The 24,974-nt window shown below is 32.5% G+C and overlaps 2 protein-coding genes across 3 annotated transcripts; one reads left to right on the top strand and one right to left on the bottom strand.

Moving 5' to 3' along the window:
* Positions 1-14,900: 14,900 nt before the first annotated feature.
* LOC131644023 (nuclear envelope-associated protein 2-like) lies at positions 14,901-19,049 on the top strand. Of its 2 annotated transcripts, XM_058914406.1 has the most exons (6): positions 14,901-15,061; positions 15,627-15,977; positions 16,215-16,322; positions 17,667-18,128; positions 18,215-18,316; positions 18,643-19,049. In XM_058914406.1, the coding sequence occupies exons 2-6, from the start codon at positions 15,765-15,767 to the stop codon at positions 18,811-18,813; spliced, it is 1,056 nt and encodes a 351-aa protein (XP_058770389.1). In that variant the 5' UTR covers positions 14,901-15,061; positions 15,627-15,764; the 3' UTR covers positions 18,814-19,049. The 2 variants fall into 2 exon arrangements, with proteins under 2 accessions (XP_058770389.1, XP_058770390.1); XM_058914407.1 differs by lacking the exon at positions 14,901-15,061 and having other exon boundaries at positions 15,838-15,977; positions 16,222-16,322.
* Positions 19,050-20,838: 1,789 nt separating this feature from the next.
* Positions 20,839-22,506, bottom strand: LOC131652966 (uncharacterized). Its single transcript, XM_058922972.1, has one exon. The coding sequence runs from the start codon at positions 22,504-22,506 to the stop codon at positions 20,839-20,841; it is 1,668 nt and encodes a 555-aa protein (XP_058778955.1).
* Positions 22,507-24,974: the final 2,468 nt, after the last annotated feature.

Below are 24,974 nucleotides of genomic sequence, written 5' to 3' on the forward strand. Positions count from 1 at the left end.
AGTCTTAATGGATGAATCAAGGAGGGTTCGTACGTACTTGTACGAGTTGTCCTTAAAGTATTCGGGTGATGGCCGTTAAGCTTTTATTCGAATACTTGGATTCCATTAAACGCTCCATAAAACTCGATTTAGTTCAGCTTTTTACAAAAATGCTTTCTTTTAACATTCAAATCATTTTATCTACAATGGAAAGAAGGGTTTGTACGTACTTGTACAAGTTGTTCTTTAAACATTTAGGCGATGGCCGTTAAGCCATTGTTTGGATGTTTAAACTCCATTAAAGACTTTATAAAAATCAATTTAACAAACACTCTTTCAAGTATCTTAAGCGATGGCCGTTAAGCTTTTGTTTAAATACTTGGATCCAATTAAATATCTTTCAACTCTTCAAATCAATCTTTTTTCATAACCTACGAGGAGGTTGTACGTACTTGTACAATTTTCTCTTTCAAACATTTGAGCGATGGCCGTTAAGCTTTTGTTTAAATGTTTGACTTCTTCTAACAAACAAACTTTCAACTCATTCACACCCTTTTACATTCTAAAACACTTTTTTACGAAAACGAGACACTTATTCAATTTCAATACGAACATACTTCCACATGTGAAGATCTAACATCTTCCACTCGAATGCGATGATGGCCAAAATCATGTCTTATCTTGATTTAGTTATCCATTCTTGTAGTGATATCATATCCATGTGCGCGTAGTATTTCCATTTGAAAGCGATCGAGTACCTCTCGCTAAAATCAACCAACAAATTCGGCGTTTTAGCCCGAACTACGATTGCTCTGACTTTCCCATTGCACTAGGGAATACGTAGGCACAAGATACAAACGTCTTGGCGAGCACAATAATAAAAAATATTTTTTTGTTTCTTTCTCCTTTCCAACCTAATAAATAACGCAAGTAGATAATAAGCTAATAATTAATCACAAGATTAACTAAATGGGTCCCATCGAGTACGATGGAGGTGAGGGGTGCTAATACCTTCCCCTTGCTTAACCGACTCCCGAACCTAAATTTGGTTGCGATGACCATCTTATCCTATTCTTTTTTAATCCGTGGGTTTTATCGATATTTTCCCTTTCCTTTTGGAATAAATAAAGTTCGGTGGCGACTCTGTTGTACTCCGAATGCGTGGAAACGCGTCGAGTCACATTTTTACCGCTACAGAAAGGAGAGAGAACGTGGTAAATGAAATGATTTAAAACAGTTACCTAGGTCGGCGTCTTTTCAACTGCACGCTTTGTACAAACCGTACAGACACGTGTTCACCATCAGATAATAGATGACAGCTGTAAATTTCAGAATAGACTTTACGCCTTCAGATTCTGATCACTGCTTCTGATCTGATCAAGTTTCTCTTCAGGAAACACTCCTTCTGAAGTGTGCTGATATAAATCTGAATGATCTTCTGATCCATTACTTCTGATATACACAGCTTCTGGAGGTTCACTTCTTTGTTCTGCAGCTTCTGATAAGACAAAACTGTATCTGCAGAAATTCTTAAGCGCTTTGTTTCATTAGAAACAAGTTTATCATCAAACCAGATATTTATTGATTCGTCCACAATCAATGTTTCAATATTGTATATTCTGTAGCATTTAGAGCATTTAGAATACTCAAGAACGAAACATCAATGCTTTAGAGACAAACAAAACAGATGGTTCCAAGACTAATAAACTTTCTTTTCTGATTTCCTACGAACATAGTTTCTTCAACAGATTTAAGAACCAGAACTTGGAAGACAATCTTTCTTCCCTTCAAGTGTTGAGACCAACTTGAGTCCAGGAGACATGTCATGTTGACTTTTATCTTCTTTGTCGCCAAGAGAATCTGCAAAAGAAATAGTATTTTTCTTTGGTACCCACATTTTCTTGGGTCCTTTCTTGTTAGATTTTCTCAAGTTCTGATTGAACTTGGGTTTAACATTGTAAGCAATAGGAGGAACAACATGATAATTTTTAATGTGAGTTTCATGATATTTCCTAGGTTGTGTCACATGCTTTTTGGTGTGTGTTATGTGAAAACTTTGAGCATGTGAAGTGTGCCTAATATCATGGGAGTGGCCATACTTGAACTGATCATACAATGGCTTGTATGTGAATTTCATTTCATCAACAGGTTCAAGTTTGTATGGGGTTTCACCCTCAAAACCAATGCCAACTCTTTTGTTTCCAGACACAGCATATATCATAGAAGCTAGCTGACTTCTGCCAATACTTCTAGATAAGAACTTCCTGAAACTTAAATCATATTCTTTCAGAATATGGTTTAGACTAGGAGTGGATTTTTCTGAATCAGAAGAAGATCCAACATTATTGGATAATTTTAAAAGTTTTTCTTTTAATTCAGAATTCTCCAACTCAAGCTTCTTTGTTTCAAATTCAAATAGCTTTTTCAGCTTTTTGTATTTGAGACTGATCTGAGACTTGAGTTCCAGAAGTTCAGTTAGACCGGAAACTAACTCATCTCTAGTAAGTTCAGAAAATACCTCTTCAGAATCTGATTCTGATGTAGATTCTGATTCGTCATCTTCTGTCGCCATCAGCGCACAGTTAGCCTGCTCATCTTCAGAGTCTGAATCATCTTCTGACTCATCCCAGGTTGCCATAAGACCTTTCTTCTTATGAAACTTCTTCTTGGGATTTTCCTTCTGAAGATTTGGACATTCATTCTTGAAGTGTCCAGGCTCATTGCATTCATAGCACATGACCTTCTTCTTGTCAAATCTTCTGTCATCAGAAGATTCTCCACGTTCAAATTTCTTTGAACTTCTGAAGCCTCTGAACTTCCTTTGCTTGGTCTTCCAGAGTTGATTTAGCCTTCTGGAGATCAAGGACAGTTCATCTTCTTCTTCAGATTCTGATTCTTCAGGATCTTCTTCTCTAGCCTGAAAAGCGTTAGTGCATTTCTTGATATTGGATTTTAATGCAATAGACTTACCTTTCTTTTGAGGCTCATTTGCGTCCAGCTCTATTTCATGACTTCTCAAGGCACTGATAAGCTCTTCCAGAGAAACTTCATTCAGATTCTTTGCAATCTTGAATGCAGTCACCATAGGACCCCATCTTCTGGGTAAGCTTCTGATGATCTTCTTTACGTGATCAGCCTTGGTGTATCCCTTGTCAAGAACTCTCAACCCAGCAGTAAGAGTTTGAAATCTTGAAAACATCTTTTCAATGTCTTCATCATCCTCCATCTTGAAGGCTTCATACTTCTGGATTAAAGCTAGAGCTTTAGTCTCCTTGACTTGAGCATTTCCTTCATGAGTCATTTTCAAGGACTCATATATGTCATAGGCCGTTTCCCTGTTAGATATCTTCTCATACTCAGCATGAGAGATAGCATTCAGCAAAACAGTTCTGCATTTATGATGATTCCTGAAAAGCTTCTTCTGATCATCATTCATTTCTTGCCCTGTCAGCTTTACGCCTCTGGCATTTACTGGATGTTTGTAACCATCCATCAGAAGATCCCATAGATCACCATCTAGACCAAGAAAGTAACTTTCCAGTTTATCTTTCCAGTATTCAAAGTTTTCACCATCAAATACCGGCGGTCTAGTATAACCATTGTTACCGTTGTATTGCTCAGCAGAGCCAGATGTAGATGCAGGTGTAGACTTTTCACTTTCATCAACCATCTTTTACTGAAGCGTTTTTCTCTTCCTGAATCTTTTCTAAACACGGTTAAGTGCTTGCACCTTAGAACCGGCGCTCTGATGCCAATTGAAGGATAGAAAAACACTTAGAAAGGGGGGGTTTGAATAAGTGTAGCTTTAAAAACTTGACAGATAAAAATAAATTGCACAGTTATTTTTATCCTGGTTCGTTGTTAACTAAACTACTCCAGTCCACCCCCGCAGAGATGATTTACCTCAACTGAGGATTTAATCCACTAATCGCACGGATTACAATGGTTTTCCACTTAGTCAGCAACTAAATCTTCCAGAGTCTTCTGATCACACACTGATCACTCCAGGAACAACTGCTTAGATACCCTCTAAGACTTTTCTAGAGTATACTGATCCACACGATCACTCTAGTTACAACCTGCTTAGATAACCTCTAAGACTTCCTAGAGTATTCTGATCCACACGATCACTCTAGTTCCTTACAACTTAATGTAATCAATTCTAAGAGTATTACAATTGCTTCTTAAAAGCTATAATCACAAACTGTGATATTTCTCTTAACGTTTAAGCTTAATCTCACTAATATATTACAACAGCAATGTAGTGAGCTTTGATGAAGATGAAGATTCTGAGCTTTGAATTTGAACAGCGTTTCAGCAAGTTTAATATGAGTTGTTTTGGTGCAGGATCGTTAACCTTGCTTCTCATCAGAACTTCATATTTATAGGCGTTGGAGAAGATGACCGTTGAGTGCATTTAATGCTTTGCGTGTTCCGTACAGCATCGCATTTAATGTTATACGCTTTTGTCAACTACCTCGAGCCTTGTTCACGCTGTGTCTACTGACGTAGCCTTTAGTAGCTTTTAACGTTCCTTTTGTCAGTCAGCGTAGCTTGCCACTTGTACTTCCTTCTGATCTGATGTTTGTGAATACAACGTTTGAATATCATCAGAGTCAAACAGCTTGGTGCAAAGCATCTTCTGATCTTCTGACCTTGAAGTGCTTCTGAGCGTGATACCATCAGAACTTCAGTGCTTCTGTTCTCTTGTTCTTCTGATGCTTCCATAGACCCATGTTCTGATTCTGCTTCGACCATCTTCTGATGTCTTGCCAGACCATGTTCTGATGTTGCATGCTGAACCCTTTGAGACAAAGCTTCTGAGCGCTGAATTATGCGTACTCTTTATATATTTCCTGAAAAGGAAATTGCATCGGATTAGAGTACCATATTATCTTAAGCAAAATTCATATTATTGTTATCATCAAAACTAAGATAATTGATCAGAACAAATCTTGTTCTAACAGAATATTCTTTAATACTCGAACGAAGAAAAGGATGAGAGACATCAACCTCGGGGAGAAAGGAATATGAAAGAATCCTTTTCCAACGAAGAAGATGAAATATGCTTAAAGACTTCCTACGAGGGAGATACTATTCCAAGTACCAAACCATCTTATGCACAACTGTTTAGAATTAGTGGTAAATTAGTGGAATAAAATGATAACACGAAAGAACGTACACTATGTCTTAAGGAATCACTAAGATATCTCAATCAAATCAATGAATCATTCAAGATAGAAATAACTAAGCCTAGAAATTTGAAAGAAGAATGAAAGCGGTGTGACTCCCTTATAGAAGAAGTAATTGATTTACATGAAATCCTAGGAAAGTTTACCCAAGAGAAAGAGAAGCTTGGCCTAATTTTATCAAATCAAATGTTTTCCATAAATAAAAATGGTCTAGAATGTAAAAAAGATAGAAATCCTATAAAATGTATAAATAATAAGGAAAAGAAGTGTCCAATGTATAAATACACACACTATATGTGAATATGATTGTTAGAACCTTTTTGTTTTGATACACTAAAAAGCTATAATTGTGGGCACAAAAGCTATAAAAGAATATGACTGTTAGACCTTAGATCTTTTGGGACTAATGCACCTGGGCCCAAGAATATGTGGGCACCAAAGGTGAAACCTTAGTGTTTTGCTGGTATGCTTTACAACTCAGAAATCCGGCGATTATTAGTGAAGTTGTGCAAAGCATTTGTATACTTCTAAAGTATACAATATTTATGAAGTCTCTGATCTGAGGAGGAACGATGATGGGAAATGTCAATTGTTGCGGTCAAAGCAAAGTTTTTGAGGATAACTCAAAGTTTATGATCCTTAGTGATCGGTTGAATGGATATGTTTGTAACTGACTTATTCATTTTGTTGTTTTTACCAACTCTAGCATCCAACAATGTGTAAAGAATGATACACCATAATATATTTGGGGGTTTCCCATTTAAGGGAAGTATTTGTCAAACCTTCTTGATAAAAGGGGAATACATTATTTTAAGGTGAAAATAATTGCAAAACTCTATTTAAACCCTTAAAATAATAAATTTATTTATGCTCATCTCAATAAATTATTTCTCTAACTTAAAAGATGAGTGTTTTAAGTGTTATTAGAAAAGAGGTGTAAATAAAGGGAAGCAGGGGTACAACACACAAAGCCCAAAGTAAGATATGCTGAATTAGACCAAAATAACCGATTGACACTAGTATCCAATTGATTAGTTCATGTGAAAATTCATAAATTCAAACGTTGGAGTTCACCACAATGACTAGTTGGGTGAGACATAATTGCAACAACCATTTACAACGACTAGCTCTCAAATTTTGTAGTTTCTAATCGATTAGCACAAATGTCCAATCAATTAGGCAAACACTATAAATAAAGGTAACTTTATCATGCTTCTCATCTCATCATTCTCATACTTGTGCATTGCATTAGAAACATATTAGCTCTCCCCCTCATCAATCATCACCTCGTTCCTCCAAAGCCTCATCCTTATACTCTAGTCGATTAACACATTGACCTAATTGATTAACTCAAATTAAAATTGAGTCCCAAATGATTAGGACATCATCTTAATGATGTTTAACAACTATATATCTTTTATTGACTATTTTAAAGTTACAATCGATTATATTTTGAATATCTAATAGATTGGAATTAGGTGCTAATCGATTGGAAGGTTTTAAAAAACATTAATTTCAATTTCTTTTTGAGCCAACCTCTTGCCTATAAATAGATGTCTCTTCCCTCATTTCAAATTCTCTAGAACTCTATTTTGACACTCTCACACTCTATCTAAAATTTTTCTTTTACTTTCTCTCACTAATGTTTTAACCGAAGTGCTTCTGCGAGAAAGTTCTTTTATGACTGAGGATAAGTTGTAATTCTTGAAAGGTGGAATTGTAAAATTCATCAGCGAAATCTTTTGTATACACCTTGGTTGAATAATTTCCATTTAGGGATTATTTGTGGGTTAGAAGCTAAATTCGTAGAAGGCTTTTGTCCATGAATTGTTTGATTAAGCCCTTGTTTAGGTTCAAGATCAGTTTGTGGTAAAATCTCTTTAGGTTCTTGGTAAACCCATGGTAAAACCATGATTAAGTTAAAGCTCAGTCCGTGGTAAAAACTTAAATAAGGTTCGAGATTAACCTGATATTAAAATTTCCCAAGTTATTAGTTAGCCCATGTAAAACCAAGGTTAAAGGTTTGTGAGCTCAACACATGGTAAAAGCTTGCAAAGTTTGCTTAAATTCTCGAAGACTAACTGCTCCAAGATTCTCGTGGAAAGAAGACTAACTGCTTCGATCTACTGTTTGGAAGAGAATAATCAACTGTTATATTCCTAGTCTCACTGTTTGGTTGGAAGTCAACCATATTCCTTGTATAAGGGGGTTCATGAGTAATTCCTACTAAAAGCTGTCAACTTTTATTGGATACTCTCAATATCAATTCATAGGGAGAGGTGTAAGTCCTTTTGTTTTTGACCGAACCTCTATAATTCTCGGTGTTCCCTATTTCTCTAAACTCTTTACTTTCTGCATTTTATATTCTACAATTTATTTTTCGCTACTTAAATATTTAAAATATTTTTAAACTCTAATTTGTATCTGCAAAGTTTTTCAAAAACCAAAATTTTATGAACCACACAATCCACTTCCCTTCTTGCATGTGACGTCACATGTTCAACAAATAACACTAAAACCATATGTAACTCATATCCTAGATACAAATGAAGCACTAAGATGATGTTCTCTTTAGACCACCACCTAAATGCTAAATGAAAATCCTCCTTGAATTATCACAAGATTTGAAATAGAGCATTACATCCATCTTGGTCTATAGACGAAAATCCTATTCAATTTACTCTTATTCCGCACGACTAACTTGTCCCCACTAAATCAAGAACTAAATAAAATCCAGCTTGAACCACTACCTCGTCATAAAGAATTAAGTAGTCATTCTTCATTATCTAATATTATCTATCATATAAGAAAAGTCTCCCTTTTCTTGATCAATGGAACTGTCCACATCAGCTGCTGTTTCCACAATATTCCACATCAGCAGCCTCAACCTTCTATTCTTTGCTGTGTCCACAATATTCCACATCAGCAGCCTCAACCTTCTATTCTTCTACCATAACTTCCAACCCTTTTGCCTTCCAACCCTTCTGCCTTCCAAACCCTTCCCATTAATTTCATTCAATATACAATATGCAGTTACCAATGACTGTTCCCACAAACCTTTGTATTCCATATTTTACAACGGTTCCACGCTTCATTATCTCTCTACTTAAATTTACAGACCATTTTACAGCAATGGGCAGTTTGAAAGTGGTAGATCTGTGATCGAAGAAGAACATGAAATCAAAAATGGAAATAGTATACGTGCCTACAATATTTCATTGGTAAATTGTTTGTTTAATTATTGATCAAATTTTTTAATTTTGTTAAGAACTGATTCATACTAACTTTCCGTAATTAATAGATTGGCCAGAGGATCACAATTTTCAGTACTTCGATGGGCCGTTTGAAAGTGGTAGATATGTGATCGAAGATTAACATGAAATCAAAAAGGGAATAAGGCTACGGTTTTCAATGGTAAATTCTTTGTTTAATTATTGATCAAATTTTATTTTGTTAAGAACTGATTCATACTGACTTTCCGATTGGCCAGAGAATAACCATTTTCAATTTTCAGTTCTTCAAATTGGAAATTGAGAAAATATTATTGATTGATTGGTTTAGTGGTACAAAACCTATCGCTGTGTAGTGTTATTTACATCCTAAAATGTAAGTGGAAAAGATATGATATTAAAATTAATCAAATTTTATGGATTTACTTATTTTTTGTTTTCATTTTTTTCTCACTACTGTCCCATAGGAACAATCATGTATTCTAAGGTGGATAACAAAAAGAAATGAAAGGTTGGAATGAAGATATTTTGATATGATGCACTTACTCAGATGGAGAGGAATTTTGAGATTTAGATGGTTGAATAAGTGTCTTCATATGTCTCTATATCTTTGGTGTGTTAGCGTATGATATGTGATAGCATGATTTAGTTTCTAAAAACTATTTTTTAATTTTTAAAAATTACAAGACTAAAATGCATATTTTAGTGGGTTGTTTTATTCATCATATATTATAGCGACGGTTAGATTGATGTATTTTTAAATTATTAGATTTGAGAAAATTATCTAATTTTGTAAGAGCGACTGTTAGATTTATGTATTTTTAAATTATTAGATTTGAGAAAATTATCTAATTTTGTAAGATATAAAAGCCTTTTTAACGACCCATACATTAAAATCATTATGTTGGGAATAATTTAATTGATATAGAATCAATATATTAAAATCATATCAATTACTTACCAATATCTTAATTGGTATAAAATAAATAGTTACAAATATATTTAGTACTCCAATTATATTGATGTTGTATCACCAAAGATTGAGTGAATCAAATTATCATTAAAACTTAATAAAAATAATTTATCAACATAATTTTGAAACCAAATTTCATATGGTTAGAAGATTTCTAACCTCTCATTTAACAAAAGGATAAATATTATTAGATACATATTTTAATAAAGTGTTTTACGCATATCATTGCTTTTATATATTGTATGAATTTTTTTTGATAAAAATTGCATAATTATTATTATAAAAATAAAGTGTTTTAGGCATATCATTGCTTTTATGTATTGTATGAATTTTCTTCATAAAAAAATACATAATTACTATTATGAAAAAGTTATCACATTATTGGTATTGGTATTAAATTAAATTACATAAATAATATGCTTTTACATTCACTTTTGTTGTAAGTTTTAAGTTGTAAGTTGTAAGTATTTGTTTTAAGAATTCATATCATGATGAAGAATAATTCTGGTGTAAAATTCGAAGTAAGGAGGTTCCACCAAACAAACAATTTATTCTTTATAATCTAATTGTAGTGAATTTTACAAAATAATTAAGAATGTTTTATATAAAATAATAGTTAACATTAATTGAAATTTAAATAATTATAAAATTACAAATAAATAATTTCAAATTTCAAATAAGATATCATATTTTTTAAATATTTTAATATATATTATATGATATATTTATTTTAATTAGGTAGATTCATTATGGTTAATTTATTTATATAATATTTGGTTCTTATGTACATTATATTAAATATTTAGTAAAAATAAAAGTATTTAATATATAATAATTTTCTATTTAGATAGTTAATAAAAGTATATTTTCAAAATATTTAAATTACAACACGTGTCATCGTCATTCTCTGTATAGGAAAACTAACTACTATTTTCTATTTTCACTTTAAAAAGATTTCTTACTAATACTACTAAATTAGTCTAACGGCTTTAATTAAGTTTTTATATAGAAAAATATTTCCAAAAATATTTATATTAAATGATCAATTAAAACTGTTAGATTAATGAAAATTATTGGTTAAGATTTGGAGTAAGTCTTCTACACTTACTCTGGGAGTAAATATATACCTCCTCACACACACACACATATATATATATATATATATAGAGAGAGAGAGAGGAGGGTTATATTTACTTCAGGAGTAAGTTATTATAACTTACTCTAAATCTAGACCATTGATTCTTTTCAATCTAGTGGTTAAAAATAATAATAATAAGTAATTAAATATGGAGAGAGAAAACTATTACTTGCTCCTAGAGTAAATATATTAGATTTATTGACTATTTTTCTTAAAAACATATTTAAAAAGCTGTTAATAAGCATAAGTAATCGAATGAAACATAAGTACTGTGTGAATGAATAGTAATAGAATGAAACATAAGTAATGTATGAATAAATAGTAATAGAATGAAACATAAGTAATATATGAACTAATAATATCAAAATTGTATGATATTTTTTATTAATCATACAAATTGTTTGTCATTTATAAAATTTTAAATTTTAACTAGACAAGTTCATCAATAATCAATATATATATTTATCTATATATAATATAGTATAATTGAAATATTACCATTAAAACTTTAACGAAGTCAATTCCATCAAAATACAAAATAATATATTACGGATACACACGGGTAATTATATGGTACGTGCATATGGGACTGATATTAACACATTTAATTAAATGTTGAATAATAACGAGAATAAATTTACAATTGATTTAAATAGTTTTATAAATAATTCCAAAACAAAAATATTTTTATATATGAAACAATATATTTGATTTGTAAATTGAGTTTAATCAATTATATTAAATAGTTATTATTAATTGTATTATATAATTTGATTGAATATTTCTTCATTATAATTTGTCAATTTAAGATTTTTGTTATTATAAAATATTTTAATTATCATCAAATATTTTTATACAATGTTAAAATTAATTTATTTTTGTTTTAAAAATATCATTAAAATATTGAATATTAACAGAAACATGAAGTTACTGATAAAAAAAATTGAATATTAACGGGAACATGTAGTTATTAATCAAAATATTGAATATTAATAGAATTTTTTTTTGAATATTAATGGGTACATGAAGTTACTAAACAAAATGTTGAATATTAAAGATAATATTAAATTACTGATCAAAATATTAAATATATTGAATATTAACGGAAACATGAAGTTATTGATAAAAAATGGAATGTTAACGAGAGCATAAAGTTATTGATCAAAATATTGAATATTAACGAGAACACGAGGTTATTGATCAAACTATTGAATATTAACGGGAAAACGAAGTTATTGATCAAACTATATTGAATATTGACGGGAACATGAAGTTATTAATCAAAATATTGAATATTAACTAGAACATGAAGTTAGTAATCAAAATATTGAATATTAACATGAGTATTAAATTACAGAGCAAAGTATATAATATTAACGGGAACATGGAGTTACTGCTAAAAATATTGAATAATAACGGAAACACGACATTATTAATCAAACTATTGAATATTAACCGGAACAAATTTGAAATATTAACGGAAACACGAAGTTAGTGATTAAAATAATAAATATTAACGGGAACATGAGGTTATTAATCAAAATATTGAATATTAACGAGAACATGAAGTTAGTAATCAAAATATTGAATATTAACGTGAGTATTAAATTACAGAGCAAAGTATATAATATTAACGGGAACATGGAGTTACTGTTAAAAATATTGAATAATAACGGAAACATGGCGTTATTAATCAAACTATTGAATATTGACAGGAACAAATTTGGAATATTAACGGAAACACGAAGTTAGTGATCAAAATAATGAATATTAACGGGAACATGAAGTTATTGATCAAAATATTGAATTTTAACGGAAACATGAAGTTACTGAACAAAATATTGAATATCAACGAGAACACGAAGTTACTGATAAAAATATTTAATATTAAGGGGAACATGAAGTTACTGGTCAAAATATTGAATATTAACGAGAAATGAAGTTTATTGATCAAAATTTTGAATATTACTGGGAACACGGAGTTACTGATCAAAATATTGAATATTAACGGGAGCACGTAGTTATTAATTAAAATATTGAATATTAACGGGAGCACAAAGTTAATGATCAAAATTTTGAATATTATTGGAAACATTAGGTTACTGATCCAAATTTTAAAAATTAACGGGAACAAATTTTGAATATTAACGGGAATAAGAAGTTACTGATCAAAATAATAAATGTTGACGAGAACACAGAGTTATTGACAAAATATTGAATATTAGCAGGAACACGAAGTTACTGATAAATTTTTGAATATTAACAGAAACATTAAGTTACTGATAAATTTTTTGAATATTAACGGAAACGATTTTGGAATATTAACGGGAACACGAACTTATTGATCAAAATAATGAATATTAACGGGAACACGGAGTTACTGATAAAAATAATGAATATTAACAAGAACATGAAGTTACTGATCAAAATATTGAAAATTAACGGCAAAAAATTTGAAATATTAACGGGAATACGAAGTTACTTATCAAAATAATGAATATTAGCGGGAACATGAAGTTAGTGATCAAAGTATTTTTCTATTAATTATGTATTTTGAATGAATCATTATTATAAATGGAGTTTGTAGTGGTTTCTCATTGGCCTACAAGAGAGCTGATAGTTTGAGATTGGGCTGATAGTTTGTAGTTATAATTGAGCCAAAATAATTAATTTTCTCCTTAGCTAGCCAAAAATAATCGATTCTCCTTAGCTGATAGTTTGACATTGGGCTCATAGTTTGTAGTTTAATCAATTATATTAAATAATTATGACTAATTGAATTATATAATTTGATTGAATATTTCTTCATTATAATTTGTGAATTTGCGATTTTAAAACTTTTCTTTCATTATAATTTTTCAAATAAAATATTACTATTTTTATAACCTTTTTCAATTTTACCCAAAATTTAATCTTTTACTAATATTTTTTATTTTTCTCAATCACAATGCGCGAAAATGACGGGTACCCGTGCGAACGCACGGGTAAGACACTAGTTTATTTGAAAGACAAATCGTTTCAGACTAGGCCTAAGTCTAATTCATCATGCATTAAACTCGTAAACTAGTGCTCCTCTCCATCTTCAACAATCATCAGAAAACAAAAACAAACACAAAGAATCAAACACAAGGCAAGGATCACATGAAAATCAATCGTCATGGTCACAATTTTGATTTCCTCATATTTTTTACATGGCTCTAAAACTAGGAAAATTTTTAGGTGAACACATACCTAAGAAATTGTTTTACACACAACCAATCACAGAATTTTAATTAATTAAAAAATAAATATTAATTTTTCTCTCCCCTTTATAATCTCAACCACCTCATGAATCCAATTAAAAACAAAATTAAAATTAAAATAAATTTAAAAAATACTCTTTTTTATTAGTTATTCCTAAGAATGTGAATTTAAGATCGTGTCCATGAAAAATTGCTCCTAAAACTAAAGAGAAAGATGCACAACATGTTTGTTCCAACATCAGTCACTTCCTTTCCAGTTTTAAATTTGAAGGTCACACATTGTTTGTATGTACCATCTACTACTTATCGTCAATTCACATGGTTCACGAATCCATTCTTCACTTTTAGAAGTGATTCATCTCAATCTAGCTCAACCAAAAATCAATTTAGAACAATATGCTATTTTGGATTTTCGTTAAACTGAGATATTTAAAAAAAAATGTTGAAATTCAAATCATAAAACGAGTTTGATATATTTTCGCAAACATTACGTTAAATACGAGAAGTATAGAAAAAAGGGCCCTCGTGAATATGCTGAGACCAAAATTTGCGGAATCCACGTGTCCCAAAACGATTCGAAGATGCCAAAATTTGTATTTGCCGCGCTCATCAATTATACAGTCAACACCAATCAATCCTCGCTGTAGCTTTGAATTTTGTCCGATCCACGAGCCCGAGGCTAGGAATCTCCGAACCTAATCCTTTCGTTCTCCGTAACCTGAGTTTATTAGAATAATTGAAAATATTAATTTAGTTTTATTTGGAAATAATACCATTACAAGAATTTCATAATAAATAAATATTAATATTTTCTATACTCCGAAGTCCGAACCTAGCTTTACTGACCCGAGGCTTGAATTGAAAACATGAGGAGTGCTAGCAACACTTTCTTTTGAACACTCTCTTAAGCACTCACTTTCTTATTGGTTGAAACATGTGTGGGCCCCTCATTTTGAAAATAGGTCCCACATAAAATAGTAGAACCCACACATGTTTCAACCAATAAGAAAGTGAGTGTTTGAGAGAGTGTCCAAAAGAGAGTGTTACTAGCATTTCTCTTGAAAACATATCGCATAATCCGAACCAAATAATAACACTCACATATAAAACAAAAAAATATTAATTAAAATAAAAAAAAAATGAAGAAGTTACGCACGAGACTATGATTCAGTCTCTTCACACTCATTTTAATTTCTAAATCTGAACCACTTTCGTTGCGTTACACTTTCTTCATCTTCATCTTCATCTTCTCTCATCAATTTCACAGCTTCAAAACGCAGAAACCATAGTTCAAAACGCAAAAACCGGTAACTAACTATGCATCTTCTTCGTTTCTCTCTTATGTATACATATAGTTTGTAGTTTAATCTGTAACCTAAACTATTGATTTTTTTATTTTTCATTTTTCATCACGTATTTCTCTTGAGAATCTTTATTGTTGTTGATTTATTATAATTTTAATTTAATATTTGACAATGACAGATAGAAAGGTTCTTTCTTTCTCTCTCCTTTCAATTATGATGAAAGTGAATGCTTGATGCATTTTGTGCCAGGGAAAAAAATTAGGCAAAATTTCATTGGAATTCAAATTCTTAATTTTAATTTTTTGTGTTAATTATCATGTTCCCAGGAAAAAAAAAGTTTGGTAATCAGGTCAATAATTGATTTGAATTTAGTTGAAATATTGCTTTGAATTTGAATTTGAATCCACTGTTCACTACCCTTTTCATGAAAACAAGTTATTGTACTCTACTTTCTAAGTTTCTTTATGATATTATTATTTTTTAATTTTATTTATTATTTTAGTTTTATTTATTTATCATGGTTGAGTTCTGATTAAATTTAATGCTCAACTACCATATTCACATGTAGGGAATCAAGTATATAATATAATTGCTTTCATTTCAAGGAGTTTGAATTTTCAAGTGTTGGTCCTTGGTTCATAGGATCTGATTTTGATGTATGTATGCATAGTGCAAAAGAGATTTGGTCAAAATTTGTTGATTTCCCATGTCGATTTCTGAGAAACAACAAGTTTCGGTAAACAATTCGAAGTTGGCATCTACAGTAACTAGAGATGTTGATCCATTGTTAAGAGGTTTGAATGATAAAAAACAAAGCTTTAGACGAAACGTGGAGTCTTTGGCTTCAGAGTTGAAGGAGCTTCGGAATCGTTTGGCTTCTCAGGAACAATCGTATGTTAAAGAAACTCGAACAAGACAGGTATAGGATTTTTGTTTGTTTTGAATTATTGTTTCTGTGTCTTTTTGTGTATGAATATACAGACAAATTTTCTTTTCTTTTTCTTTTCTTTTGTTTTCCTCTTTTTGGCCATGCTAAAAAAATTATTACGTTGATAGTAGTATCAATCATTTCTACTTTTGGAGTCTTTTTGGTTGTGGGGTCTAGGAAAATTGGATTATTTTTATGGTCCTGCAATTTATGGATTTTTTTTCATAGGAAGCAGAGACAAATGCCAAGATTATGGAATTGGAAATTAGCAGAATGCAGAAGAAATTGGAAGAAAAAAATGAGCAGCTTCAGGCTTCAACCTCTTCTGCTGAAAAGGTTTCAATTACATTCACTTTATTATTATTCTTTTCATGGCTTATACAGCTGTTTAATTTAAAAATTGAAATGTTTCAACTTTTTGTTTTACGCGCTTCTCTATTATTTTCTTTTGCTTGCTTTTCTTGCTGAAATGCTGCTCATGAAATTCATTGTGTATATTTCTTTTGCTAGCTTTTTATGGTTTTTCCATTAAATAAAAAAAAAAGTTTAGATGAGTTAGATCTTGGAGTTCACTGGGGTCAGAAAAGTCCTAAGACTCAGAATGCTTAAAAAGATAATTACATTTTACTCGTCAACAAGATACTACTTATTACATTAGTAGCAGAAAAGTCTTAAGTTGAAACATTGCTTATATTTATTATTTTGTATCTGTTTTGTCTTTCACGGCAGCCAGTTGATTTTAGATTCACAAGAGCTCACGGACTTATTAATTACTAATAACCAATAGTACTTTCAAATGACCCTTCATGTGCCAGAGCGTTGGTAATTTGACAACTTCCTATATCTAAATGAAGCCTATGTGTATAGATTTGCACCATGCTATCCAATTGTATTAGATGCTGCAAGAATTCAAATTTTATAAGTTCCTTTGCTATTAAAGTTAGTTATTAACTTTGCACTATCATAACCTGCACAAATTAAATTGCACTGCAATTTGGAAGGAAAATCATGTGGACATATTCAATAGGGATAGGAACGCTACATATTTATGACTGAGCATCTGGAAACAATCTTATCTTACACATTTAATGCTTTTGTATCATGAATTCGACAAGGACGTAACCATTGCATCTTATAGGTGTAGTACTACAAATTTTCGAAGAAGTAATTAATTTTTGGAAAACAATTATGCATTAAAGAATAGTTTGCAACAATGGTAGGTATCTTAAATGAATGAAAATATTCTCACCATTACCTAGACATTATGATTCATAGAAACTTAATGATTATAAGCACATTCTTTGTTAATAAAGGTTTTTTTTACCAAGTATAATTTAGGAACATATATTGGCATTGTCTGTCCCAAATCTATAGTTCGATTTGATCCTTATGTGTTCCAAATCTTTTGAATCAAAGTAGAGTAGGTTTAGCTAGCATATTAACTTGTTACTTGAACATGTCCCAGTTGTTGGTCTACCATATTCCTTTAAATTTTCTTCTTAATTGAAGAATGCACATAATTAGTCTGCAAGATTTTATTTTGCTTTATAAAGTGCAGTCCTTCAGAATTCATTATATTCCGAGTAAGAGTTTCCAAAAATCCATGTTTTATTGGAAGTTGCGACATCAATTCAAAAAAAATTATCCTTAAAATATGTTTATTTTATTATCTTGATTCAGCATATAAAGGAGTTGGACGATCTTAGAACACAGCTTATAGTAACTAGAGCAACAGCAGATTCAAGTGCCGCATCAGCTCAATCAGCGAAGTTCCAATGTTTAGAACTTCAAAAAGAATTAGATGAGAAAAATAGTTCACTAAGAGAGCATGAGGAACGCGTAATTAGACTAGGCGAGCAGCTTGATAATTTGCAGAAGGATCTTCAGGCAAGGGAATCTTCACAGGAGCAATTGAAAGATGAAGTTCTTAGAATTGAGCGTGATATTATGGAGGCTCTTGCGAAAGCTAGAGAGAGCAAGGATTGCGAACTGCAGAAAATATTGGACGAGGTTTCTCCTAAGAATTTAGAGAAGATGAATAAGTTATTGGTTGTTAAGGATGATGAAATAGTTAAACTTAAGGATGAAGTTAGGATCATGTCTGCTCATTGGAAGCTTAAGACGAAGGAATTCGAGTCACAGGTATTGTAGTCTTGGTTTGCCCGTGTAATACTTTATTTAAGGTCATGGCTAATCTATTTAAGTTGATTGACGGGTTTAAAACACAGTTGGAGAAACAGCGGCGTGCGGATCAGGATCTGAAGAAAAGGGTGCTGAAGTTGGAATTCTGTCTGCAGGAAGCTCGTTCGCAGACACGCAAGCTCCAAAGGGTAAATCTGTCTATTGCTCTCATTTTTGTCATTTAGAAAATGCCTAAATGTTCATAGCTACAGACTACAGTGATTTGGGTTCATTTAGTGCTTGCTTTTTGAATTTTTTATGATTATTTGATCTTTATTTTCCGGACAATAGTTTATGCATTGTAATAAGAAACATGAAGACAAACAAGATTTGATTTTTCATCTATTACTGGAGCGAATTATTCAGAAGTTTTCGTTGATGCCATGATTGGTTGATTCATTATCATGCATTTTGAAGTCTTTGTTTAATAATGTCCTAGTTAAATCACATGTTTTGTTCTATGTTTTATGAGCAGATGGGAGAGCGGCGGGACAAAGCTATTAAAGAATTGAAAGATCAATTAGCAGGAAAGCAACAGAGAGTTGTGGATGCAGAAAAGCAAAACCAGAACTTCTGGGACTCCTCTGGATTCAAAATTGTGGTCTCCATGTCCATGCTAGTCTTGGTGGTATTTTCAAAGCGGTGAAACCATTCCTTTGATTATAAGGACTCTTGTATAGATCCTCTAGTTTATTGTAGGAGTAGAGAAGTTATAGAATGTGTTTCGTGCTGTAGAAACACAATTTTAGAGACAATCTAGCTTTAGCTTATGCAATATGTAGTAGCATAGGATCAAAACACAATTTTGCAGTGGTCTTTATAAAACAAATCTATGTAGGCGCACTTACATATTTAATTTAAAGGACGTTTATCCCATCATTATTATTTGTCTTGACTTGCTAGAGAATCTGAGTTGGTCATTACAGGTTAACTCAATTCATCTAACTCAGCACAAGAAAATGACATCAAGGCTGGCTTTAATCACTGGTGGACCTTGTTCACACCCATCCATGGAAACATCATGAAAAGGCTTGAGTGGCCTTTCTGCTTCTGATCTGTTCTATTGCAGGGTCAAAAACGGCGAAAACTCGTCCTTTTGGTTTAGCAGGTGGGCGGGGAATCAATCTATTTCAGAAGCTTTCCCTGAGCTGTATGTAAAGGCCGTTTATCTGTTTATGTCAATAACGGAGGCCGGGTTCTGGGCCGATTCGGAATGGGTGTGGGACACCAATAATTGGTTGAAAGAGGAGGATGAAGATGACGCCGTTCTACTGCAGTCCTGGACGGAATTGCTGAATCAGATCCAGCCGCAACAGTCTGCCAAAGACTTTTGCTACTGGGCCGCTGATGAAGATGAAGGCTTCTCTGTCAAAGCCTGTGCTACAGAAATAAGAAAAAGAGGGAATGGAATTGTTCTTCAGGGTGCCGTGCTGAGGAAGCTGAATTTCATGTGGGAGTTGAAAGTCCCTTAAAAAATCAGAATTTTTGCTTGGAGACTCATTTTGGGTAGGCTTCCTACTAGAGACCAATTGAAGAAAAAGAGGGATATTAGTTGAGGATAGGGATTGTTGTTGTGTGTTCTGTTTTAAAGCTATGGAGAATTCCAACCACTTATCGATTCGTGTCCCTTTACGAGAAGGATCTGGGTTAAAGTTGGAGAGTGGATCGGGGATTCGGTTCCTTTTGATAAAGTTAAGAAAGTTAAGGCGGTTGACGAAAGATCAACTGTGGGGGTTATTTGGCTAGCGGTTGTGTGGAATCTTTGGGTGATGAGAAACGTGATCTTGTTAGAGGAAATATTTTTGACTGACGAGTATTTTAGTGCTATTGTGCTAGTTTCTTGGAAGTGGTTTAGGTCGGTTAATATTTCATCTGTGTCCTGTAATTTTCACATCTGAAATACTTTACCTCTGTCGTGTATAAAGAGGTAATTGTGCGGTTGGTTGTATCTTCTTTGTGATTAATACCATAACTTATTGAAAAAAAACATTAATACATATAATACAACAAAGAGATCAACACTCCACAATAAGATGAAAAGACTAAAGACCAAAAACAACGGAATCCAAACAACCAACAACCACAATCATTTAATTAGATGCTTCACTGCCAAGGACTCAACTAAAAAACAGGTGGCTTCAATGTTTGGTATTAGCTAAACTGATATTGGTTTTGTTACTTAATTTTGTAGCCATTCCGGTTATACTATTAGTAAAAAGTATTGTATAAAATCTTTGGTGATATGAAAGTCTGTTTGAGTTTCAATATGGAGCAAAACACGTTCAGCAAGGTTTGGGCTTAGCATTCACAATTCACAAGTAAGCTTCAGTTCTCTATTTTCACTTCCATGTTTTGGAACACATGACCAGGAATACTATTTACACATACATGATTATTAATACTGGAAGATAAACAGCATCAACAAAAAGCAGAAACAAAAAGTATAAACTACAGATTGGAAGTTTTTGCCCAAAAAGCAGTGTTGGTTTTTAAAAACTATGAAAAGTAATAGCACCATCCAACATGTAAAAAATACAAAGAATGTAATTTTATCAAGTGTTTACAGCAAATGAGCAAACTATTTATGCTAGAATCCCAGAGAAACTACTCTACTCACACGAGCCTCTCTTCTCCAAGTTGACAAGCTATAGTCCCACAATGATCTGGTATTTTAAATCAAGGAAATTTTATTACCATGTATCCAAAATTTCTCAATGTCTGTATATTCCAAGAATCCCCCATAAATCTTACGTTTACGGTTTTCCAAATTGATCTCTTTGAGTTGCGTGCAATTTTTTAGCACATGCACAATTCCTTTCTTTGTCACATAATCACAACCTTCTAGTAACAATTGCAACAGTCCAGAACAACACTTTGCGATCACATAAAGCGTCTCATCGTCAACACTTGTATATGACAAGTTCAACACTTTCAATTTAGGAACTGGGAAGTTTATTCCATGCAGCTTCAGTTGTAAACAACCAACTAAGTTCAAGCGTTTAATCTTACAACATTTCCTTAAAACTTGACAAATACCTTCTCCATATATGTTACGACAACAGCTCAAATCAAGCAGCTCCAAATTGGGGAAAATGAAAGCAAACATTTTGATGCTTTCATCTCTTAGCTGGAAACTATGGGCCAAATTGAGAGACTTTAATTGAGGGCTTATAACGAAATCCTCGAATGAATTCCCAATCCTTGTGTGATTCATTTTGATCTCACTAAGTGAAAGACAATTAGAAATGAGCGAAAGCAAAGATGACTCTGAGAGCATGCTACATTGACTAAGGTCTATAGACATTAAATCACCCAAAAAAAAAGACAAGTTCATAACATGTTGATCATTCAAAAAAGAAGACCCTTGAAGATTCAAATGTTGTATACATGGAGACTTGGATAACAAACAAAAAATTCCAGCATAACTATATCCGTCACAATTATGGAGGACAAGCTTTTTCAAAGGAAGACCTCTGGTTGCAATAGAGGAAAGCAAGTCATCGGAGATACGCGAAAATGTCAAATCAAGACAAGTTAAGTCCTTCAAACTGAGAATGGTGTGAATAAAGTGTGAAGTAATGTTGCCATGCTTTGACCTACAAGTAATTGATAGAGACTTCAAAGTTGGTCTCTCACGGATGGCAGAAGCAATGCCTTGATAAGTAAAGAATCCACAGCGCACCAAGACAAGTTCTTGAAGAAACTGAGAAGTCTTACAAAAGTGTAAAAGCCATGCGTCGTCCATATATTTATTGATATGACCATAGAGATTAAGTTTGCGCAGCTTAGGAAACAGCATTGACATAGAAGCATTTAGCCTAACCTTGATACGCTTAGTAACACTGAGGTCAAGCTCTTGAAGGAGAGGAAAGCAATTAGAGATGAGAAGAAAATCGGCAACAGAGAGAGAAGCAATGTTGGAACAGGTGAGAGAGGTTAGAGTTGTAATAGTTTGTGAGAAAGATGTCAAACCGCGTGCTGGAATATTGGGTTGGTTGGACAGATTGAGCGAAGTGAGTTTCAAGGGGTAACAAGAGATTCGAACGAGAAGGTTGTTGATGGCACCATGGTAACAAGAGAGATCGAGGGAGATGAGATTGAGGAACCTTGGAAAGAGGCGAGAGAGTAAACGGCATGTTGGATTCCATAGAGTGAGAGAGAAGCGTAGACGGTTGGTAATGGAGAGAAAATGCTTGTTGACTAGAGAAAGAGATTTGAAATAGGAAGCGTTGTTGTCGTTGTCATCGTCATCGAAGATGAATTTGAAAATACGTTCCCAGCAATCGTCATCTAAATATAAATCTCTCGGAGTTTGGAGACAAGCTCTCTTACGTTTCATGTTGCACTGCCGTGGATACTGGTTTCAGGGTTAGTTAGGTTTAAAAAACAGGTTACATAGGGATTAAATAGAAAAAATAAGATGGATAACTTTTAATACTTTAGATTTTATTTTTATTATTTTGAATCACTTTTTATGTAAAATATTATTTTAACGGTTTTAAAATATATATTTTTTTCCCTAAAAAAAAATACCTAACTATTTACTTTCTCTACTTTTACTTTCCTTTTAAAAAAACATTATACGGGTCTTCCTTTTTTTCATTTTATTTTATTTTATTAATTAAATTATTATTTAATATTTTTAAGTTATTCTATTATCTAGCAATTGTATTAATTTAAATAACTAATAACAAATCAGCTCATTAAAATTATCATCTCAATATAATCTAACTAATTTTAAAATTAGATTAAAGTCAAGATTTTTTTATCAAATTTTTAAAAATAATAATAATAAAATTGTATTTTTTTAATTATCTTCTTGATATTCGGAGTAGTTAATGAGTTGGACGGAGGCAAAGAATTTAAGTCGTCGGGACAAAAAATTAATTTTAAAATTTCTAGGATATAATAGTATTATTTATTTTTTAGAATATTTTTTTGAGATGCAATCTTTACAAAAAAAAAATTAACAGAGAGACTAATATGATTCAGTTAAATTTTATAAGAGATTAAATCTGTTGAATCAATTTCTTGTGGTGTTTGAAGACAAGTTCTCTTACGTTTTCAGGCTGCACTAGTTTGAGGGTTAGGCTTAGAAAATAAATTACATTTGAGGGATTAAATACAAAAAAAAATGGTTTTAATACTTTAGATTTTATTTTTAGTTTGAATCACTTTTTTACATAAAATATTATGAGAAAATGGGTCATGCACTGACAGTGTAAAATATTTTTACACTGTCAATCAATCACACCATGCATCCAATTATGTTTTTTTTTTAGAAAGCAAGATATCATTAAAGGGAGAACTAAGGGTTCTCCAACCCATTTACAAGATAAAATGGGAGCCCCCACAAAAAGAAAATTACCGACCAATTACATTACGAAAGATAATACACCGGATCCGTACTAAACTCGTAAAAAGAGTAATTTGGATGGGTAATTTTACCACAAAAAAACCATCTCCAAGCCAAAGTCTTTATATTCCAAACAATATTATTCACATTCCACGGCTCCTTCCGAAAGCAAGCTCCGTTCCTAACCAAAGGCACCAAGTAGAAGCTAACCAAACTATATCCAATTTTCTATCCAAAACCTTTTGACTATGGAAGAAAGAGTGTCAATCCATATAATTTGATAAACACCCTTCTTCAAAAAAAAACCCTTTACCCACCCAAAACGCTATTTCTCTCCAAATATTTCTCACCACCAAACAAGTAAAAAAAGAGTGATCCCTTGATTCCGCACAATGACAAAAAAAAAATACACTTTAAATCTTCCAAAGGAAAAGACATACCTCGAGTCACCAATAAGCCTTTCGTAGGAAGCCTATTATGAAATAGTCTCCATCCAAAAGCCTTAATTTTGAAAGGCACTTCCGTTTTCCACAAAAAACCGAGCGCCTCCGAGTAATTAATGGGAGGGCCATACGGAATGCTATCCTTCTCGTAGAGAGCATAACAAGAAGCAACCGAGAATTCTCTCTCCAAATTCCCATGCCATACCACGGTGTCCTTTCCAACCGCCCACCCGTTAAAATCCTCCAAACTCTCCTTTAAGGACAAAAGTTGAACCGATAAAACCGGGTCCTCCTCCACAAAACCGGGTAACCCGAAGTCTCCACACCTCCTCCACCCACCCCCCCATGGCCGCCACCGACACATTTTTTAAACAAGATTCATGAAACAAATCCGGAAAATCCACATATAACGGTTTATCCTTCAACCATATTGCAAGCCAAAATGGAGTATTATAACCATTGCGAATGATAAATCTACTATTTCCAACAATAGGATCACTAAAAGAAAGAGTAGAAGTAGAGGGGAAATTGACCTTAAGAATGTCCTTCCACCAAACTGAACAAGTAGAAGGAACTTTAACCTTACCATCCATACCGAAAACCTTTAGAGATAAGTCACCATATCGCGATTTTAACACATCATACCATAAAGAGTTTTGCCCTTGAAGAATCCGCCACCTCCATTTATTGAGAAGAGCCAAATTAAACGAAGCCAAATTTTTTACGCCTAATCCTCCTTTATTCAAAGGTAAAGTAACATCACTCCACTTTATCCAATGAACGCATCTTCTATCTTCCACCCCGCCCCATAAAAATCTACTTTGCAAACTAATAAATTTCTGAACAACTTTCTTCGACATCTTGTAAAAAGACATAGTGAAGATACACAGAACTAAGGACGGATTTGAGGAGAGTGATTCTACCTCCCAAATTCAAGAAATGGTTCGTCCACCCTTCCAAGCGATTCTTCATTTTTTGATAGAGAGGATTCCATGAGGCTTCTTTTCT

This window comes from Vicia villosa, linkage group LG1, assembly GCF_029867415.1.
Source record: "Vicia villosa cultivar HV-30 ecotype Madison, WI linkage group LG1, Vvil1.0, whole genome shotgun sequence".
Classification (NCBI taxonomy): Eukaryota; Viridiplantae; Streptophyta; class Magnoliopsida; order Fabales; family Fabaceae; genus Vicia; species Vicia villosa.